Source organism: Temnothorax longispinosus, chromosome 2 (genome assembly GCF_030848805.1).
Source record: "Temnothorax longispinosus isolate EJ_2023e chromosome 2, Tlon_JGU_v1, whole genome shotgun sequence".
NCBI classification, from domain to species: domain Eukaryota; kingdom Metazoa; phylum Arthropoda; class Insecta; order Hymenoptera; family Formicidae; genus Temnothorax; species Temnothorax longispinosus.
Window position 1 is genome coordinate 22,477,901 of NC_092359.1, and position 16,537 is coordinate 22,494,437.

The 16,537-nt window shown below is 32.4% G+C and overlaps 1 protein-coding gene across 1 annotated transcript in view; it reads left to right on the forward strand.

The window, feature by feature from the left end:
* Positions 1-12,848: 12,848 nt before the first annotated feature.
* LOC139808395 (uncharacterized) overlaps positions 12,849-16,537 on the forward strand; it is a 54,676-nt gene continuing 50,987 nt past the window's right edge. Inside the window, exon 1 of the mRNA XM_071770315.1 lies at positions 12,849-13,143. Within this exon, the coding sequence (XP_071626416.1) occupies positions 13,053-13,143 (91 nt within the window). The 5' untranslated portion in view covers positions 12,849-13,052. The remainder of the gene's footprint in view (positions 13,144-16,537) is intronic.

Here is a 16,537-nt window from a genome sequence, read left to right on the forward strand (position 1 = left end):
GTTAAGAATCAATAGTAATTTTGTAACTAGTAATTATACTATTTGTACTATTATATAGTTTAGAAATCTAATTAAAACCTATACTTTAAAACATTTCATAATTTTTATCCCGATTCCCTTGTAAGTTCTTTAATTAATTCATTACAACTTCAATTACTTTTAAAAGCAGTAGCTAGATATTTATCGGAGAAATCAAATTATTTTCAATAGTAGAAGATATCTTGAATTGCAAAATATCTCAGCACATTTACCTTCTCTTATTTTTTATCGATATTTAATCTATTGCGCGCTGATATTGACTTTCGTATTATTTCGTAACTAACTGCATGCAGATAATTATTAAAGTTGTAGTGAGTAATAATACAATTTTTCAAAATTTCGTAAAAAATTGACCTCTTATATATTGCACAAAATCTATATAATAATAATATTGACTTTTGCAGTAATGTCTTTAGACTTTTTCAAGAAAATAAAGTGAAACATTTTATGTACATAATAATTCCGACACAATTATAAATTGTCTGAGTAAAATTTGGAAAGATTCATGCACACACACATGAATTGCATGATCGAATCTTCAAGTTAAGAAGCTTTGTATATCCCGTGCAAACACATTAATTTGATAAATCCGACTATAAACTATATTGAGAATTAAATTATATTGAATTATGAAATATTTAGCTGTTGCTGTTGCTACTGTTTTATTAAACGGACTCGAGATCTCAGTGACTTAAGTCCCCATGTGAGAATATAACTCACTTTAGCATCAATAAATTATCATCATTCTGAATATTTATGAATATTTTAGTCTTTAGCATATGTACTGAGATATAAATTAGCAATTTCATCAATCAACAAATGCTTTAATATAGCTCATGCCTTTTAAATCCTTCCTTTGATATGTAAACGAAAACATGTTAAAGAAAACACTTTGAACAGGACTTCCGTCCATCTGTGTCATTTAATAAAAAAAAATCCCTGGCGAAATAAACGTTGCCATATTCTCTTGTAAATGCGACCGCTTTGAAGAATCGGTTAGACATTTGTTAGTCAGATGCGATTGAGAAGCAGTCGTCATCATTTCTCAAGAAGAAAGTTATGCCTTGCCTTGTCGAGTAACATCTGTGACCCGTCAGCCGCTCTCTACGATGGAAGCAATCAACATACAGTGAAAGCATTATACTCATGTACTATACGCCAACATAGCATGCGCACTCAAATATATTTCATTAAAAAACATTAATATAAAAACTCTACAATAATAGATACGACTGTGTACGGAAAATTTTTTGCATCTTTACTCAGACAATCTCATATGTATTGGTAGAACTCGTCGAAGAGTTTTAATCTGCTTACATTCCGAGCGATGTAAGACGATCGAGGAATTACATAAGATTATCTGCGAACAATAGCCAGATTGCGTAGGTAAAATCATTGTCGCCCCACATGCCAGATAACTCTCAGTAGCCAGCTAGGTTAGGCACGCACTTGCGTGCATTATGTAAACTCCGGAAACATTATTGCGCAAGTGGCAAGATTCATCGATATCAAACCACCGAGCAGAGCATGAATGGTAATGACATTCGACTTGCTACCGTTACGCTGACTTGCGATTCGACATTTGCGTATCTGCTCTATTATACAATTTTATTAATATAAAAGCAACATTAATAGTTAACATAGAATATGATGTAACCAAATGTATGTCACAGATAAACACTATTATATCATTTATGAAATGTTGTATATATTTATTATTTAAGTCATAATTAATTTAGAATATTATAAGTGCCAAAAAATAAGATATAGCTAATACCGTGCTATGAAAAATTAATGTAATAGATAAAATGTAAAATAACATTTAAAACAGGCAGTTAAGATTAATCCTGCTATTTTGTCATCGGGTACAATGAAACACCTTGTCGAGTGAGTAATGCTTGATCTTGTGATTGCCTTACGATACTGTCACTCTTATCCCGGATTACTAACTCAAGCAATTACATATATTGGGTGCTGTTTTGACAGACTAACAAATCAATGATGGAGCGATATCAGATTTGTGCTAAAGAAAATATACGCAAGACCAATCAGGTTACACTGTACATGCCCATTGATGTCAAAAATCTATCAAATTTAATTTCATCAGGCCACTATATACCGTTATTGCGCTTATAACGGTATGTGTTGTAACTTTCAAGGTTACATAGTAAAATTTCAGTACGAACAACAAGAGAGTTCAAGTTGTGATTAAGATCAAGATTTGAATTAATCGGAACACGTATCCAATGCTTTGAAACCATTACTAATGTCTCGCATTTGGCAACTGGAGAACGACACGGCTCGACCTTCACCGACGAACCAGTCTGAGTCAGATGCGAAAGATCCTTGGGACTGCAGAGCGTTAAACTGTGTCGAACGAAGGAAGCGACGGCAAATACCGGACGAATATCGGCCCACAAAACACTATAGCCATTGTTAGCGTGGCTCACCTTGCGCAATGTAAGCACATTCGCTCGAGAATCGATCGCATTTGATATTCATCGGCTTATACGGTTGTTCGTTGTACCGTAATCTCTATCAGCATTTAAAAACATGCGCGCTTCGAAATCGATAGCTAATAACTTCTTCAATTCGACACGTGATCTGCTCCGACAAGCAATTGAGACACTTTGAGACCTATTTATGATACCGTGTCCTGTTCAGTTTTACTACGAACAATTTTCTATGTCCAATCCATGCAAAAATATGAATCCAAGTGAAATATTGGAAACTTTAATTGAAATTTGTACGTTATATGATTTTACGTTCGTCATAATCATGTCCAGACAGGATCAAATAAATGTCAAGAAAAATAATAAGTACTATTGCAAAATTAATAGAAAATTTTACTGAGATATTTTCAAAGAGGGAGATACATAATTCATCCATGTAAAATGTAATTGCTATATAGAAAGATATTTTAAAGACCATGTTATAAATATTTCTCAGTATGCAATATAAAATAACTTACTACCTTCCTGTTCATTAACTATAAAAGCATAACAAGTTTCTAAGTATGTTCTTTGAACTCATAGAAACCTTTGCAAAAAATCGGCCTAATTGTTGTTACGTATAGTATCTATAAAAAATGATTATATGGAGAACATAATTCATGTCAATAATTATAGTTGTACTGTAATATTTAAATTAACCATCCGATTTTGTTAAAGCTTATAATGTGTATATTATATGACATACATATGATGAAAGCGCTATAAAATAAAGTTTTACCGCACTGTTCTCAACAATATGAGATGGTACTAAAAGATATCGTTAATGTTGCGTATTTTACGTATTTCAACTTAATTATACACAATCTCAAATATAAGAAAAAATATTATATAAAGATGCAAAGTGGTAAAATGTTCCTGTTACTATAATTTCTTCCAGAATTTTTAATAGAAAATGATTTTACATTTTTAGATAATAAGTTTAAAATCTTATACATAGCTAACAAATTACCAATACAATTGATTCTATGGATAATTGTTCGCTGTTCAACAAGTTGCTATTCTCATTAATAATCACAAGTGATAAATATTGACATCCACGTAAAATCATGTAGCGATCGATTTGTCATTGCGACAGTTCTTGTGCGCGCAACAACACTTTTACTCTCGTTTTTGTAACGACAAGAGACCCGTACTAAAAGATCTAGGACACAGATATGGTACACTGATTGCATTAGTACCCGAAAGGATTCGTCTTTTTTGCCATCTTCGTTCTTCAATTTTAATTTTATATAATTTAAGCCATTTTAAGCAATGACAATGTTACGCGAGAAGAAATTTAAATTGTCCATAACTTTTTACACTTATGCAGAATTTATTTAATTTAACTTTCTCTCAACCAGTAATCCATAAATTTTCTTTATATAATTAAAATAACAGATTTCCAAAAAGTATTATATTTGTAGGTAATTGTAAAAAATTATTTTATTTCGCGGACTGTAGAAGCTAGAAAGTCACGCATCGTAGAACACATATTTCAAAAAAAACTTCCGCGTAGAAGGTCGCAGCACCATTATTTCTACCTCTATTATGGTAATTCTCAAGATGACAATGACATTTGTTCATATGAATCATATACAGGAGCCTTAAAATGACGAAGGACATGTAATTATAATAATGAAGGCTCAAATGTAAGAACGTAAAAGTAAAATTATACGATTAAATGCATATAAAAACAAGATATAAATATCAGGTACAAAAAAACATAAAAATACAACATAAAAAGATCTTTAGAATTTTTATATATATCTTTGCATTTTCTCATTATTTATAATAAATATTTTTTTAAATTTAATTTTCCATAAACTCTCTCTTTTAATAAACCGTAATTTTTTGCTTTATATTATTATTAATCTTTAATTACTACATTCTTATAGTATATATGGTGACATTAAAAAATATCTAAATACTCTTGAAGCTTTCACCAAATAACATGAAATTATTAAAATCGCCTACAAAACTCGAAAAAAATGTCAAATATTAGGCGTGGATGATAATAATTAAAATAACCAAGGCCACATAACAGCCGTAGTTTCCACGATCATTAATAACGCGTAAGCGATGAGATAAATATTATTATGGTAATGCATTATTCACACAGGCATACCGGCCGCTATTCGAGTGTGGCTGGTCAGCGTATCAAAATTCATTAGTTCGCTACGGTCCGGTCGTTTCTTCTCCTTTGGGAAAACGAAATCAGACCTGCATCACACGTAGGATTAATAGGCGAAGTAATGATCGATCACGGTAGATCGAGCACTCGGAATGTCTATCTTTAAGTGCGGCAGAAATATGCTGCTTGTATATCGATCACAGATCAATCCAAACAGAGACAGTACATGGAAATTGCGCCTAGCTTACAATCGCACACCGCGACCAAGTTCCATAAGATTTTCCATTTTTATCGCAGTTCTAGTGAAGTATAGATAAAATGAAAAAGAAAGAAAGAGAGTTTGGATCGTTATCGTGATATTTACTGACTTGTGTTTAGCCCGCAAGAATTTCCAACTCGCCATTTGCGTACACGTCGGAAGACGCACGTACTAATTTCGAAATTGCACGATTATCGCGGGGAACTTTATTTTATCTTGGGGAATTAGTGAGATAGTTACCTTTGAGTTTTCTAACGATAATCGGTATTAATTGGCAGACGAAGACGAGGTCTATTGCATCGTATAGGATAAATAAATTTCTTACAAATAGGTAGTTTTCGATAATCTGCGAATTTCTGCTTTGATCACCATGTAGGGTAACAGAATGGATTCATTACATTTTACACCATTACTTGTAGTAGTACAACTACCAACTACGTATTCCTAATCAACGATATTTTTAAAGTAATTAATACAGAATTGCATAAGAAAATTTCAATACTACTTGTATGTATTATTGTATGTCATATTTCCGTAATAAAATATGAAGTATAATCTATATTTATCTTTTCTGATTACAAAAAAGATCTTATTCAAAGGATTGTAGTTAAATACTCCAAGAAAGTCGCATATGTTTGAAAGACAATAATTAATTGGTTATAATTACAAGTAGATAGGATTTCAATTTTTATCTAATATACCTACTATTATACATATATTTTTTAATTGTCTAATAGATATCTATCTTGTGCTACCAACATTTTGCATACAAGTAACACTTCTTGCATGATTAATAGTCGACTATTCATTAAACTATAAAACTAAGTATTCATATAACGTTTGGATAATTATATGAAATGCAAAAGAACAAGTTTCGCATATCTTTACAGAAAACGTGATTGATAAACTGAGATTAAATGCAACCATAACTGACGTGTCTATCTACTAATTAGTAACATGAAACATGAAAACATGCGTATATATGATTAAGATTATTTTCTATTTAAATATCATATCGAATAAAAATAAAAGAAGCTACATATCGGAAATTCAAACTCTTTGGGGAAAAGTTAGAATTCTTTCAGTTATATCGAAACTCTGAAGGTGAGGTGCTAGCTTCAAAGATGTTAGGCATCTATTATCATGTAACGGCTCATTGTAGTCTCTATGAAAGGGGTAATTGCACTCGATCGTGACTTCATGCCATGTAGCTTTAATGAACCTGTCTGAATGGCAAAATTGCTGACTACGGTTAAGAAGCGGTAAACGGGCTAGTATTTAAAGGCATCAGTCATTGAACGGTATATAATTCGTCTTAAAAAATCTTGTCGTTTAATTGTATAAACATTTACTCTTAATTAAATTTTATACGGAGTTATTTATTTGCTACAAAATATATTAATGTTCTCCCTCTAATGCCCTCTTCCATCTCTATTAAAATAAAAAAGTTGGAAATATTTATTTTACAATCCACTATATCACAACTGTCAAATTTAGTTATACTATTTACTCTCAAATTAGCGTATATTTTCTAGCCTACATTTCTAACTTTCTAAAACTGAAAATTACTAAAGTGATTCCACGTTAAAATGAGAACTCGCATTAGCTGTGAAGCAGATTAAGAGAACGACTAGAACACGTAAGATGCGTGCTCGTTGTAAGATGTGCGCGATTTAGAATGTTCCGCAGTTTCATCAACCGCCTCGCATAGATCTGCCTACGTGTATCACCAGTTCTTTCTCCGATGGCAATAAATGGTAAACGAGCCGCAGTAACCGCGAAATCGTACGAGTTTCTCGTTTAAGATAATTAATAACGCAGAGCCTGGTTCGACGGCACGTCTCGCCACCAAGTGCGATATAGCAGCGTCTTCTGAAACGTCTTGATAATTGATTAGCTAATTAGCCGAGTTCCGACATGCACCTCGAATACGAACGAAGGAAAGGTGGTATTCCGCGGAGAGGGCTTAAATCTACACCTCAGTAATAAACATCGATCGAACGCACGTCGTAAAGACTCACATTATCGCGCAACATTATCTCTCGATTATGCACGTTCTCGCATTTTTATTAGATAATATCTGAAAGACTCGTGAAAAATGGATTTCCTCTTATCGCTCGTATCAAAATATTACGTAAATATCAGCAGCTTTCAGTCGGCATCACTTTATTCGCGAATCTTGCATATAGCGTATAATAATATAGCGTATAGCGGAACATAAAATTGCATTGTTGCGATTAAACAATATATAATTTACAATCTGTATATTGTATCGTTCCTGCTATTAACAACATGCTGATGTATTGCCGCGTGCAATTTATATTTTTAGCAAAAGCATCTTTTAATAGTCAGACAAATCCAGGTGACAGTTCTTAGCAGTCGAAAGACTTTCTAAATCATTTTGAGAAATTTATAAGATCTTGATTTAACACGCCGTAAAGATTATCCAAGATGATATTAAAATTTATTACTAATAAATATTTATTCATTATCGAGCGATTATATAAATCAGCAGTATCACTTTGTGTTAACATCGAGTCGCGACCTAAGCGATACTGCGAAACAAATCGATCAATCAACTCGTCACGAAACGTATGCGCACATTTTTCTGTTGCATAAAGTATTGCAATTGTCGACCACACCCACGTCAAATACCAATTAATATCTAATCATAGACAAAGATTATCATAGATACGTTTAAAAGCGTAAGCAATATTAATAGAAAATGTTGAACTAAATACAAAGAAAAAACGGCTTTGCTGAAATATCTAAAATTTAGCTAGGTCCAGATCTAAAAATAATTTTGTTGGATTTTATCAAAAGAATTATGTAAAACGCTTAAGTATGATGATAATGCTGCAAAAAGTTTTAACAGTTTAACAACTAGCTTGAGCGTCTTATATAATTACTTTGATGGTCCAACAAAATTATTTTCAGATCTGTATCTAGCTGAATTTTGAAGATGCTTTATCAAAGTTTATTCCGTAAAATGATGTGATATTGTCGTGCGTACAAGGCCTCGTGAATATTTAATAAATTGTTGGACAGATTTGGCTTGAGAACGTTATAAAATTCTTCCGGGTCGATGATCGATGTAATTTTGACTCACATTTCATTAGCAACATTGGTCTACAATATTCGAAAAAAAGTTATAAATTCCGCAAATATGTAAATTGTTACGTATCTCATGTTACCACATCATTTCAAAAACTCGTAAATATTTTATAAAGATTAATAAATAATTAATGATTGCCTCATTTCAGCAAAGAATTTTAATTAATTATTTCGAGCAAAAAAATGCATAATAATATAAAATAATCAATAGCGTTAAGTTTCTTTATTTTTAATTGGAGAAAAATTAACTTGAAATTCTACTACTGTAAACTTTTTTTGGAAAGGATATCGTTTCATTCATAATTATATCTTAATAGATATGACTTATATATATTTAAATAAGAAAAAAATCATGGATGCATTCTTAAGAAAAATTAGAAATAGAAAGCATTTAAATCTACATCTTGAGTTGTCAATCTATTTTGTTTCTTATTTCTAGAAAGTGAGAAACATTAGCGAATTTTCGATAAAAATTAATTAGATGATCGTCATAGTTATATAAACGATGTTTCACTAACCCACCAATCCAACTTGAAAATTTTTAGTCTCAGAGAAAAAAATTTTTTTATTGGCACGTAGCACAATTTTAAAAATACAGGTGGTTCAGGATTTGTCTAGCCAATGACAGACACACATTAATTGTATTAACGACTTATTCCTTATGGGAATCGAATTGCACAATTCGAGTTGAATGAATCGCAACTGAAGATTTAAATGAGCTACCCAGAAAGCGAAGTGCCACATAGCTGCATCGATATTGCACCAATCTAAATTGCGCCAGAATTTGAACCGTAGCGTAGAAGTCATTAAAACCCAATGAAAATTTTTATACGTTTATACTGATTAATGGTAGACGGACGTTTTGTAAAAGAAATGCTTACTCGTTTGAATAAACGACTGCCCGAAGTGACGTATCTCGAGTACGCTCGTAAACTTTCTGGAATAAGAATAACATATAGCGTGCGTTTAAAATTAAAAAAAGAAACTCCTAAACAAACTGTTGCTTTAATTTTATTATCACGATTTTCGCGCTAATTAAGATCAGGGTCAAGTACTTTGACTCGGGTTGTTGCAAAAAGATCACGATGTGGGAATGTAATTAAAAGGAAAAATGTTAGAACGGGAGAGGCGCAGAGCAATGCCGAGTGTGTGTCGACACTTCCCTTAGTGTGGCTAATTATTAAGGATGTTTGCACCACCCGAGATTAATGTGTCAGGTATCAACGCGAACTCGTAGTCTTACCGAGACATTATCGGCGAGAGAGAAAGGAGACTGCTGCGAAATACCATTTATATTAAATTAAATCAGCGCCCAAAATCAGAATTACTAATTAACATTGCGATTATTATCGGTTTTCCGTTCATTTTTCTCTTGAAAGTTTATTAACATATAATTAAATATATATCTCTGAGTCATATAATATTTCTACACATTTCCTTTTAAGTAATTATCTGTTGTGCTGTACATGCAACCATCATGACTGATTTATAGTATTTGTTTTAATTTAATAAGAATTGCATATTTATGTTAAAATAATAATTTTCATTACGTACTGATATAATGTCGAGATTTCATATTTTAAATTACGTACACATTTTACACTCATCAACGTAATAAAAGATTATTTAAGCAACTTTTGTCAGTTTATTTATATTAATCTCTTTTTTAATTAGAAATTTAAATCAACAGTATAAATAAGTCATAAGGAAATGTACTTATAAGTTCGTTGCAAACTCAATCACGATAATAGTTATAATCTAATGATTATAACTATATTCGTATTTCATGTAAAAATATGAAAACATGCTTGATACCGAGCATGTACATACTAAGTATTATGAAATAGCTTCACTTACTTTTCATCCATATAAGTAACATTCTAGCGATAGCAAAGCAGTGCAGGGAGAAGTTGCACTAGATCGTTTATAAGTCAAAAAGACGAATTAAGTGCTTTCGCGTTGCTATAAGAATCATGAATCTGTCAATCTAAAGACGATTCGTAAGATATAATGCATTGTTATTCTGATAGTAATAGATTACCAAATTTAACAAACAGTTTAGATATGAGATCGTTGTGTTAATCAAGTGTATTTATCATAACTTGGAATTTGCGTCAACCCTAGATATATCAATTTGATTCGACTCAATACGCATTGCTAAAGTTGCAACAGCGACTATCACCATGTCGGTGGTAAATACAGAACATTACTATGATATAATCCATACATCGACTTAATATGTACAATTTAGTATGACTACTTTCACGTATCTACTGATTACTATCTTACTTATCACGATGCGAATACTAGATTACTCGTAAAATTCTATTTTCAAAAAGTAATTAGTAGTTATACGAAGCGATTTTCTAAATAACCACTACGAGAGCATAACTAATATTCCGAAACGAATTCTGCGAATTCTTTTCCATCAGTTTTTAAAGCAGTAATAAATCTAATGCGTCTTATTTATTTTATTTTCAGCGTCTCTGCGCTTAATGAGGATACAGATTAAGACGTGTGAATACCTAGTGATGAATAACGTGCTCGTAACCTCTCATAGCTTGACGAAAATCAGCCGGAGATCTCTCTTCTTCTCTCAGAGTCAAATATGATTAACGATACTCAAAACAAAATCTGCCCGACTTCAAAATAATGAGGCTTGCTAAATCGCGGAAATGCAAAAAACCGGTTCATTCGGGTAACAGGCAGAGAGTTTCTCGGTATCCTGCTCTTTATCCTCTTCCCTCCACATTTTCGCACGAAATCTTGTATCGCAGATTGATTTTTACATTTCTCAAAATATATAATTTAGGTATCTCTCTTCCCTCAAAAATTTAAATCTGATTGATATCTATAGGTTAACTTGATATTAAAGATAAGTATGCAATAAAAAATTAATAAATTTGTAGCAAAATAAAATTATCTAATTATCTATTACATCTAAAACAATGTCGTCATTAAGGCCATTTACTAGTGCACATATCTCCTTCACGACATTGATGCACGATCATGGAAGTGACCCGAGTACTTCGAGCTTATGAATTAGATTGGCGCCTTCAGAGCTATGCATTAAGCAATATAAAATGTATAACTCGGGAGGATTGTCGAAGATTTCGAAACATGCGAACGAATTATTTCCAACGACCAAGGATAATGATCTCGGGTGCGGTAATGATTCATCTAGGACAGCGACTAGCTGACCGGCAAGGTGCAATAGACAATGAATCAAACTGCAGGTTTGTTTCATGACCTGACACTATAAAGCGAGTGTATTCTTTGAAAAAAAAAATATCTATTTACCAGACTGAATTTTTTTCGAAACGTGAGAAAATGTTCAATATTGACACAGGCATCCATCATTATGATGAACGATAGACATTAAGTACCTCTGCGACTTCATTATATATTATTTAAGTGAATTCGATGATTTTTGTCAACTGAAAGAGAATGTCTTTTTATATGACACATAATTTGTCATCATTTATTGTTTGCTGCATTACACAACGTTTTCGTGACACAGTTTAGAAAGACCTAAAATAATATACGTTGAATAAAAAACGTACTTCCGAGTCGTATTTTCCCACACAAATATATGTATATCGTTTCAATGAGAGTAATAATGACGATTCAAACGAGTAAATAAAAGAGTTCGTAAAAATTTTAGTCTATCTATCTTTCATCGCTCATTTCCCGGTTATATCAGCGATTAATCATAGAATAGTGCGAGATAATGAGAGGTTGCTTTGGTAATGACACCGGCATTGTGGCTAACTATACGATCGGCGACTCATCGACCATGTAATCGATAGTGCGGAACATATACCTGTAATTCCGTGCTTGTAATTATGTTTTCGCGTATTTACTTTTTTGTTCCACCAATTACTTCTGTTCACCACTAATCGGAAACTGTTACATAAGGTAGTGCAAAAGCGCCTGTCAGTATCCAGATCAATATTTAAAAAGAACGAAGTCGAAGATCGTTTATTAACTAAAACAACGCATTGAGCTTCCTTTCAACTTATGTCGATGACTGAACCGCCAATAATACACATATACCGAGAAAAAATACACATAACATCGGAATCGCCCCTAAATCTAATTATATAGTTATTGAGTAATTCGCAGTAAATCGAGCTTGTTACGTCGATCAAAAAGAAAAGCAATCACAGATAAAGTGCAGTGAAAGATTAATTGTTAAATCGGTACAGCGATCAAATACTTATAAACTCAAATGCTTAAACGTATGAAGTCATTATTGAAAATTGTCTAACTGTCCACATATCTTTCTATGTTTAAAACATATTTCCCTTATCTTGTCATAATATTATTTTAGGTATCAGAATGCGACATATTTTTGCGACATCGCATTGTTTTACATTGTTTAATGTCAGCAATTACAATTAAAATTCATAATAATTACATCAATATAATAATTTTTTTATTATATCAAAAGAAACTAAAACTTTTAATTACGAAGAATAATACACAGAAGTTTTTTAATAAATTCATATAGTTCTTAATGTGTGTATATTCTCTGTTGCAGTACCTACAGTTTGCACCATCGTCTTGCACATTTTAACTTTTTTTACTTTTGGAGCAGTTAAAAATAATATTCTTGATTATTCTAAAATTAAAGGTATACATGATCCGTAAATATAAGTACCCCGAAATTTTACAATCCTTCGCGATGTCTCGTGGTATGTCCAGCGACATGCATGAGAGCCGTCTAGAATCCCCTCTTTCAGAAGAGGTGCTTTCGTGCGCACGTATAAAGCCAGTGAAAGCGCCAGGCGGCCCTCCAGACTACCGCACCGTCCGACAGCGATAGGAGCTCTGCCGACAAACCGTACGGCAGACTTAGATTAACACCTGAGAATCTCTCGCGTAAGTTCGCACGTTGAAATAAAGCAACTTCGAAAATTGACCGCGTCGTGCTTAAGTTTGCCGTCCACGTGTTTGCGAATTTCCAATCGTCTTCATTGATTGTGATCAGGAATAGCTTAGACCGGGAGTGATTATGACGATGCATCTCGTTGGGATCTTGACTATTCTGTTACTTGCCGGTACCGGAATTTTAGGACACCCCCCACAAGAGAGATTAATGCCAGGTATGTAATATTTTTAATGTTATTGTATATGTACATTATTTGTCATCCCCTGCTGTTTTTAAAATAGACTTCACATTTTATATTCCTAATTATTTTCCTTTTATTATTCCAAGTAGAACATTACTATATGTGTCAACAAATTTGAAATAATTAGAAATATAAAATGTGAAGCCTATTTTGAAAACAGCAAAAGATAACGGTTCTTGATATACAATAATTCAAGTATCCTATGCGAAACTGCAGTAATTTGTTCATATATATTTTGTGAAAAATTAATTTAATAAACATACCAAACATTAATTTGTTATCAATTAATACTGACTGTTAATACGTAATTTAATCTACATTTATATAGATTAATGTTCATATAATTTAGTCTATATTCACATATAGAGTGTATATAGACAATAAAAATATACAAGACAGGAAAAAAAATCGCGCTTCTATCTCGTCAGTCACATTAGTATACTAATTATTATGCGGCAAAGATACGATTCACGACGATCTTAAAGCCATTCTTTATCAAGATAATTCAAAGTTCACGGCTGATCTTTGCACAATTCGCAATAAGGCGTGTTCAAAGACATTATTCGTTTTTATACGGATATCGTTATATAGTTATATTCAGTTTATGTATACCTATATTTTTTTAATAATAGAGAATAATTTATCTATTCTTACTATTAATTTTTCTCTTAATTTAATATAAATATGACAGTTTAACATAAAATTTGACTATTAATAAAAATAATACAACTTGTTCAGCAAATTTCTAAAATTATTTTTTATGGTAAAAAATTGATTAAAATAGCTGTCTCGCTACGTACTAGTCATGTGACTGTTTGTAGGTTTTCACGTTCAGAAATATATTTCAGGCAATTTTTGCTAAGGGAAAAATAATTTTATGAATTATGGTGTAAAATTTCATACGTTACAAAGTATGTTACTTTTTCCAAATTATGTGATTTTTCTCATTTGACTCCGTTTTGATCAGCTGATCATGCGAGTCGTCGAGAAAGGTTACAAGTGAGGTTACATCTCCTTTTCGATTGAATTTTGACAATTACTGAGAAAAGATTTCAAAACGCATGACAGGGGTGTCAATCACTATCCAATTCGGGTAAGAAAGACGAGCCCCATAACCTGCAACTACAGTGATTAGCCAGCGGCGTTGCCAAGTCTTCCCAACCTCACCTCGACTAAAAAATGTCTGCTCGATTACCGCATTTTCACTAAAATAAACTAAAAAATTAGCAGCGAAATCTCCGGTAACCTATATATTTTATGGTTGCATCGGATTCTTCGAAATCTAATGTATACAAAAAGCAATGTTTTTTTCTCACTTCATCTAATCGAAAAATACGAAAATATGTGATTGAAACCGTGATAGAGCCTTCTTTTCTGTATGAAGTAATGCAAAATTTGTGATTTTCGAGATCGATTTTCTAGAGTAAATAGTCGGTAAGGAGCCACAGAAAAAATCGACTGCAAAGCTGATCATATAATTTGATATAAAAACCGAAATCGAAAACTTTATCTAATACATGCCCTGACGAGACAGCTACCTTAATTAAATTACTCAAAAATTTAAATCTTTTACACTAATTAAAAAAAAAAATTATAACTATAATCTCTTTACTATCTAAACTATCATGTAACTTAAGAAAATATTGAGTAATCTGCTGACACTCTATGATAATTATGGAATATTTTTCTTTCATGCGGTTCATGCTATTATGTTAAGAAAAGGAAGATGAGAAAATTCCGCAATTTTAAACATTATGATTCCTCAAGAATGGAGATCTTAGTTGCTCCTACTACTGCATTATCTTCTTCTCCATTTCGTTTTATCATAGTTATTATGTCTGGCTCTATCCCGCATAATTATGTCTCCACCTTCTCTCTATCCTTCATTCACGAAAGTGGAACACTTCCTTCTACAGATGCTAATCCTGATAACCTCGGAGAATATGCCGTCTCTCTGGGACGTGACAGCGCTCAAAACTGCTGCAATGCAGATTTCTCGCTTCTGCCGCTATCCCACGATCTTTTCTCAACATGATTCTCTTATTGCTTCGTATCCAGGGCTCTGACATTTGTCGAATAAACATCGGTAAAATGGGTATTACAACACGTGTCATTCAAATGTATGGGAAGCCGCGAAAAGGCCTGTAAACGGTTGTCCGCATAAGCACGTGAGTCTGGCTCGTCGCGAGCTACGCTCACGAGATTCGCTGCCTACGCGTATAATATGCTCACTGTGAATACCGCGGCCTACAAGGACTGCAACTTTACTGCATTTTTGTTAGAAACACTGACGTAGAAGCAGGGTCGACAGATATAGCGGGACTTGCAGTACATTGCAGTCAGAAAGTATCGTTTTATAATCAAAACCCTATTAAAGAAAAAATTTTATCCAAAAATAAATTTTTTAACTTTTGTATAAAATATATATTCAGTGATAAATAAATTATATATACATTAAATAACTAAGTATTAGAAGAAATATTGATCTCTTAAATGATGATTCGAAAGTTGAAATATATCCTGCATTTATATTAAGGATTAACGTATATGACAAAAGAATATTAGATCTAATAAGTTCGATCATTTATTTATGAAATCAATTACGCCATGCATATGTATTTGGCGTTTAAAATTCATTCTTTATATGGGTTGTTTCTAATTCAACATTCTTCAGTTTGTTCATAGATTTTTTCACAAATATGATGTCAATTTCTTACAATGTTTATATTTATAATGTTTAACTTAATTATTTTACTTAATTTCCAATTTCGATAAAACATAATGCCACGTGACATTAATTAAGTTAAAAGCAAGATTTTATTAACTATTTTTATTTTTAAGATTTTTAATTTGTAAAATTTGTCCAAGATTTTAGATCATTTGTAACTTAAAAGCAATTAAAATTTTGGTATTATCTTTTAAAGAAAGAAAAATCTATTTCAGGTTAAATAAAAAATCTCTGGACAGATTAAAGATGCATAAAAAATGTAAAAAATTATACATATATGTGTATATTTTTGCAAATTAATTGCATAGTAAGATTAATCCCTGTTAGCGTATAGTTATTTCACAAATGCGATCTCGCAACTATTTAATAATTATAGCGTTCACACCTACACACGTGCCATAGAATCAATGCCGCTGCATAGACACTAGAGCATGGACGATAATAACAATTCATATCCGCACGCGGGAGCCGGTATCACGTGCGGCACGTGATTACACGTGCTTTTGCACGTGCCGGTTATTGCCGATCATTGCGGGCATAAGAAAGACGAAGAAAGAGAGCTACGCTTATACGTCTTTCCTCGTACGGATTAATGCCATCGAGGGAAAAGTCTGACTAAGTCACGTGCATGTGTTACTT